This window comes from Cyprinodon variegatus, unplaced genomic scaffold, assembly GCF_000732505.1.
Source record: "Cyprinodon variegatus isolate N-32 unplaced genomic scaffold, C_variegatus-1.0 Scaffold2223, whole genome shotgun sequence".
Lineage (NCBI taxonomy): Eukaryota > Metazoa > Chordata > Actinopteri > Cyprinodontiformes > Cyprinodontidae > Cyprinodon > Cyprinodon variegatus.
Genome location: NW_015152676.1, coordinates 11194 through 17319, shown reverse-complemented (window position 1 = coordinate 17319; position 6126 = coordinate 11194). Strand labels below are relative to the sequence as shown.

Genomic DNA, 6126 nt, shown 5'->3' with positions numbered 1-6126 from the left:
TTCAGAGCAGCTGTGGAGCAGCTGGACTCACTCCAACCATCTACTTACAGAGTCTTCAGTTTGTAGTCTGGACTCTCTATAAGATCCTGCAGCTGCTGAACATCTGACTCCTCCAGGTTGTTGTCCCTCAGGTCCAGGTATTCCAGATGTGAGGGGTTTGACTTCAGAGCTGAGACAAGAGCAGCACAGCTGATCTCTGACAAACCGCAGCGCCTCAATCTGGATAAAGCATAGAAAGATGTGAGCTGATCCAACAGGATGCAGGTCAGAACAGTCCAACAGAAGCAGTTAAAGTGCTCTCATTAATATTAATGCCAACATGCTGCTGTTCCAATAAAGACCTGCTGACTTCAGCAGAGAGAAGGAGAAATCACACACCAGATGGAAGGAAAGAAAAGGTGCATGGAGGTTTATACAGTATATACAGTGTTTCCAGATATATGGCAGCTGAAGTCTTTTTTTGTTTAAAGCATTATTATTACACAGGGTTATTGCACAGGGTATTTACATGGGTATTTATATAGATGGGTATTTGTCTGTAAAGCTATTGCACTGGGTATCAAATATAAAGAAGCAGGTTATTGTACAGGGTACAGTAATTGCATATTAGATATTGCACAAGTTATTGCCGTTGTAGTGTTGCATTGTAGAGTCTGGTGGCAGCAGGGATGAATGACCTGTGGTAGTGCTACTTTAAAATAAACAAATATTCTACATCTGACCTCAATGTCTGTAGTTTGCAGAGGGGAGACTGGAGAAACCCACTGAGCTCCTTCATTCCAGGGTCCAAGTTGGTGAAGCTCAGGTCCAGTTCTGTCAGATTGGATGGATTAGACTTCAGAGCTGAGCCCAGAGAAGCCAAGCTGATCTCTGACAATCTGCTTTCCCACAATCTGAATAAGGAATCAAAGAGTTTAGCTGAATTCAACAGAATGCAGATTAAAACTTTCCATTAAAACATTCCAGCAGAATATGTGAACCCGGCACGTGATAAACACTAGTCCAAGGACCATTGGTTATTTTCCTCACTGACACTGTGCTGGCCCAATCATACAGCATCACTGACACATTCTCTCTTTGGCCGGGGTCACTGAATATAGTATAACACCAGTATGCAGCTGCTACCATACTGAGATGGAGATAAAGCCCAGAGGAGTCGCTAGAAACTACAGGTTCAAACGGCTCCAAAGGTGGAAAATGACAGTAAGGTTTGCAGGACAGGGCCTTCACTTAGTTAAATACTTTAACAAGTTGATTTTACAGGATAGAGGCCCTAAAAATAAAAAAAACTCCTAACTATTATTATTTGGAGCTCCAAGCTGAAGAGAAGAAATGCAGATTTAATCAGGTGATCTTCTTTCCCTCCTCATATTTCTCACTTCATGCCGTTCTTCTAAGTGACTGTAAATAAACTCCCACTTTCTCTGATCAGGGAGGTGATGTGAGGCAGAGCGCCATGATTTCAGCACAAAGTTGACAGGAAGTGGCTCTTTTAGCAGCTAATCTGCACAGAGCAGCAACTTTTCTTTTCTAGCTGATAGGTGAAAGTCTGTTTATTGGCCTCCAGAGGGCTGGACCTTGTTCAGGATCAGGGGGCCCCGTGACTGTGAACTAGGAGCTCCATGCAGGCACGGACTTGCAGTTTCCTTTAACGGGCAGAACAGCTGCTCAGTCCAGGGATGTGGGCCTGCCTCCATCATTACACAGGAAAAAAAAACAATAACAAGCAAATAACCCTGCAGCAGGAGAACAGGGCTGATTTCAGAGCAGAGGTGGAGCCTGGTGTGTCTTTGATCACAGGAACAGAAAGAAACGGATCAATCCAGACCAAAGATAGAGATTAAACCTTAATACTGACTCAGAGCAGGAAAAATGGAAGTTACAGCTCAATCAATGTTTATCTCATGTTTTGGAAATCTCTCATCATGAATAAAATAATCAAATGTGTTTTTAGGATCTGATTATTTGACAGAGATTCAACAAAATCTATTTGATCAGTTTCTGAGATTCTCTGAGTTTGAAAATGTTTGTGAAAATGTTTATTGCTGAAACTAAATATCAATATTTTTTCCATCATCATTTTTCTTCTAACAAGTATATTTTGTATATTTTCTTTAAAGAGGGGAGATAGAGATAGATTCCTTCCTAAAGAGGGCAGCAGACACATCACCCATTTAGTATTCAGCTCTGGGGTTCATGCCCATTGAATGGCAGCTCCCTCCAGACCAACGTGGATATTTGTTATTGATGCTGTAGGACTCCTAGGAGCTGAGAGTGATCTCCATGTGGCCGTTTCTAACATGAAGCCAAGAATGCAGCTGCTCTGTTCAAACAAGCAGGCCCAGCCGTCACTTTAAATAGTTACAGAAAAACAGCTCTGCTTTGGATCAGGAAGTTGTTTTTCAGGTTTAAGCTCCCAGAAACAAAGATGTTTAAAATGAAACATTGCCTGTTTTCTAGTGTGATTTGTTAAAGTTTAGCACACACTGTTATTGTTTTACTTCATTGAAAAGAAAATAAAGTTTGTGCCATTTGTTGCCTTTTAAACATTGTCAGTCTGGGTGGAAAGTTAGCCTCTTGGTGCAGCTTTATGGTTTTCAAAAAGTCCCAATGTGTCTCAAAATAAGACGATATAGAGACTAAAAGCTGAAGTTAGTTAAGGCTTGTCTAATGATATAAATACAGCATATAGGTATATTAATCAGATGGGGGGTCATGGGCAGTGGACATTGGGGGTCACAACTCAAAAAGGTTGAGAATCAGTGACTTAGAGGAGGGCCCCTGATCAAAGTAATATTACTGTACTGTAATGTACTGGATGTAATGCACTGTAATGTTATTAGAATAATCAAATATTCTACATCTGACCTCAATGTCTGTAGTTTGCAGAGGGGAGACTGGAGGAACCCACTGAGCTCCTTCATTCCAGGGTCCAGGTTGGTGAAGCTAAGGTCCAGTGCTTTCAGATAGGATGGATTAGACTTCAGAGCTGAGACCAGAGAAGCCCAGGTGGTCTCTGACAATCTGCAGTTCATCAATCTGAATAAAGTATAAAAGATTTTAGGTGAATTCAACAGGGTGCAGATTAAAAATTTCCATTAAAACATTCCAGCAGAATATGTGACCCCGGCACATGATAAACACTAGTGCAAGGACCATTGGTTATTTTCCTCATACTGAAGTAAATAAAAAGTAAAGTCAGAAATAAAAAGCTGCTTAAGTTCAGTAGATAAGTATTTGTGTCTCCAAGCGACTCTGACAGCTGACAGATTGAAGAGAACGGGTTCTCTTTGACCCGCTCCAACAGAACAGCAGCTTCAGGAGAAAGATTTCATGTCTTCGTCTTTTCTTCCTGAACATTAGTTTTTAGATCATCTTATTTGATTCTAGTTATTCTAACATGTTTGTGGTTCTGGTTCTACTCTAGAGGAACCAAATGTCATTCTGGATGGAAAGATGTGAATCAGAAATGAGAAATAAATTATCTTGTCTCATCATCTGAATCTTTCCCAAATCAAACTGAAACATCTCCATCATTACTTAACATCATTTGACTGATTTTACTCATTTTTCTCCATCAGTCCAAAATATTTGAAAGTTTGAACATCTGGAAAATAAAGTTCAATATTTAGAACATCTGGAACAGGAAAATAATACATTTACAAGGTAAAAAGTCTGAGAAATTGTACTCTGACATTTGGACAGCAGCTGTTTTTAAAGAAAATATTTTAGAATAAAATGATAAATTAAGATCAGCATTAAAGTATCAGTGAATATTTTAGTTTGAATAAACAGAGAAAACTCACATCAGTTTCTTCACTTTGCAGATTGAACTCTCCAGTATCTCACACAGATGCTTCATTCCAGAGTCTCCAAAGGATTTATCTCCATAGATCTTCTCTATTTCCACTTCAGTCAGATGAAGGTTGGACTTCAGAGCTGAGGCCACAACTTCACATTCAGCTTTATGGAGCTTACAGCCACCAAGTCTGTGATTAGAGGAGAAATAAATTAAATCGGCCAAGGTCACTGATGTCAAACCTGTGATGGTTTCTAACAAACTTCTCCTTTAGGGCTGGAAGAGGGAAGGAAGTGATGATGAGGAGGAGGATGAAGAACATCTAAACTGGGAGGATGAATGTAGCTGGAAAGACCCCAGCAGGTAGGGCTGGAAACGCCCATATCAACATGAATTTTGATTTATTTAAAGTCAAAATCTGAGAACAAAACAGTGTCTGGAACAGGTGAAACCAATATGTAATGTTGAAATCCAACGTGTTTCTGCAATACGTTTTTCCTAACTTTTTATTACAATGTTAGCCTGTCGCCTCCATTTAATGCTGTTTGCTGAGTAATTATTGGATCACAGGAATAGAGGATTACTGATGTTCAGTGTTTGGCTCTTCTGGCTACTAGTTCAAGAAGTTCAAGGCTCATTATGTCACTAAAATAAGGTTCGGCAGCAAAAATTTTTAAATGTTTTAGTATATAGTTTAAAGAAGCTGCATATTTGCTCCCCTGGTGTTAAACTGTGGCTATTGGGGATTATGTGGAGCTTTAGCCACTAAGGAAAGATGAAATTGATGCCAGAGAGGGATAAATCACTCTAAAAAATATGTCCTCCTCACTTTTGAAATGATGGTTACACCCCTGTATATATGTCTTAGTATCTCAGTATCTGGCAACCCAGTAGCCAATGTTGGTGAGTATGTGACTGAGAATTTCCAAAAGCAGAAAGCAGTGAAAGTTTTCCCAGTAATTAGAAGAGGCTGGAATGTCTAAAATGTTAAAGCTCATGTCTCTACAGATCTTTATGGAGGAAATCTAACAGCTTCAACAAAGGCTGCAGATGAAGTGTTGATGAGGAAAATGGTTCCAAACTCTGGAAGCAGAGTTTTCAGAGCTTTGGGAGGATCTGAAAGAAACTAGGAATCCTACAGAAATGACATTTTCTGAGACCAGACACTCATCAACACATTTTGGCTCTAATTTACAAACTCAGAGGAAAATCTGTAGCAGGAAGAAAAGATGCTTCTGGATCCAAACAACTCATCTCCATGGCAACAGCAGGAATGCAGGGATTGATCTGAATGGTCCAAGTTTCCATCAAAGCCAAACAGTGATTTTATAAAAACAATCAAAGAGACTAAAAAGGTGAATTCTGGGATAACAGCCCAATGAGTAAAGAGGAGTTTTAAGGTTCTGATGAGTCTATGGCTGATTGGATCTTCAGAGAAAACAGATTATCTACATTCTGAAGGTTTTCTATTGATTTCAAAGAAAAATGGAAACTGATCCAAAGTGGAATATTTTGAAAATGATCCAAATCTCTAAACACCAAAAGCTCCAGCAGAGCTGTCCTGAAAGAGATGGATATTTAGATGTTTGAATGGTTGAAATAGTCCAAAGGATGAAGGAAATAGTTAAAGAGCAAAAACGTCCAGAAGCATCTAGAACTATGAAGAAGAACTAGGAGGGCAATAGAGCTGAATCAGCATCACACCATGAAGACATCTGGACTCACCGAGCCTTTCTGCAGTTCCTCACAGCTGGAACCAGTCTATGCCGTCCTCTCCTTGATGTGTAGTACTTCTCTAGGTCTAACTCATCCAGAACCTCTAACATCTGCAGAATGTAGGCCAGAGCTGAGCAGTGAATCTCTGAGAGCTTCTCCTTTGATCTGTTCTCTGATTTCAGGAACTGTTGGATCTCCTGATAAACTGAGAGGTCCTTCATCTCCATCAGACACAGGAAGATGTTGATGCTTCTATCAGGAGAGACCCCAACAGTGTTAATCTTTTTCAGATTGTTGATGACTCCCTGGATGGTTCCTGGACTGTTCTCCATCTGACTCAGCAGGCCTCCTAAGAGGCTCTGGTTGGACTCCACATAGAGACCATGGAGGAAGCGAGCAAACAGGTCCAGGTGCCCATTTGGACTCCTTAGGGATTTCTCCATGACTTTCTTCATGAAGTCCTCCAGAGATGTTTCTCTGTGTTCTCCTCCAAGGAAGGTCTCCACCACCTCTGTGTTCCTGCTGGTAAAGCAGTGGAGCATATAGACTGCAGCCAGAAACTCCTGGACGCTCAGATGAACAAAGCAGTAGACTGATTTCTGGAAGATCAC

At 40.4% G+C, this 6126-nt stretch overlaps 3 protein-coding genes across 3 annotated transcripts in view; all 3 read right to left on the bottom strand.

Moving 5' to 3' along the window:
• Positions 1-14: 14 nt before the first annotated feature.
• Positions 15-3035, bottom strand: LOC107080692 (NACHT, LRR and PYD domains-containing protein 12-like). The gene is made up of 3 exons (XM_015368898.1): positions 2869-3035; positions 723-893; positions 15-219 (listed from the first exon to the last, which is right to left on the bottom strand). The coding sequence occupies exons 1-3, from the start codon at positions 3033-3035 to the stop codon at positions 45-47; spliced, it is 513 nt and encodes a 170-aa protein (XP_015224384.1). The 3' UTR covers positions 15-44.
• A 446-nt stretch (positions 3036-3481) lies between these two features.
• Positions 3482-5976, bottom strand: LOC107080691 (protein NLRC3-like). The gene is made up of 3 exons (XM_015368897.1): positions 5525-5976; positions 3807-3989; positions 3482-3607 (listed from the first exon to the last, which is right to left on the bottom strand). The coding sequence occupies exons 1-3, from the start codon at positions 5968-5970 to the stop codon at positions 3565-3567; spliced, it is 672 nt and encodes a 223-aa protein (XP_015224383.1). The 5' UTR covers positions 5971-5976; the 3' UTR covers positions 3482-3564.
• A 110-nt stretch (positions 5977-6086) lies between these two features.
• LOC107080690 overlaps positions 6087-6126 on the bottom strand; it is a 9134-nt gene continuing 9094 nt past the window's right edge. The window contains exon 4 of the mRNA XM_015368895.1: positions 6087-6114. Coding sequence (XP_015224381.1) covers positions 6087-6114 — 28 coding nt within the window. The remainder of the gene's footprint in view (positions 6115-6126) is intronic.

Coding starts and splice junctions, on each gene's coding strand:
- LOC107080692 (XM_015368898.1), bottom strand. CDS start 3,035: ATGAACTGCAGATTGTCAGAGACCACCTGGGCTTCTCTGGTCTCAGCT. Junction 894..2,868: donor TGCAAACTACAGACATTGAG/GTCAGATGTAGA, acceptor TTCCTTATTCAG/ATTGTGGGAAAGCAGATTGT. Junction 220..722: donor TGCAAACTACAGACATTGAG/GTCAGATGTAGA, acceptor TGCTTTATCCAG/ATTGAGGCGCTGCGGTTTGT.
- LOC107080691 (XM_015368897.1), bottom strand. CDS start 5,970: ATGAAGAAAGTCATGGAGAAATCCCTAAGGAGTCCAAATGGGCACCTG. Junction 3,990..5,524: donor AGGAACTGCAGAAAGGCTCG/GTGAGTCCAGAT, acceptor CTCTAATCACAG/ACTTGGTGGCTGTAAGCTCC. Junction 3,608..3,806: donor TGCAAAGTGAAGAAACTGAT/GTGAGTTTTCTC, acceptor TTTATTTTCCAG/ATGTTCAAACTTTCAAATAT.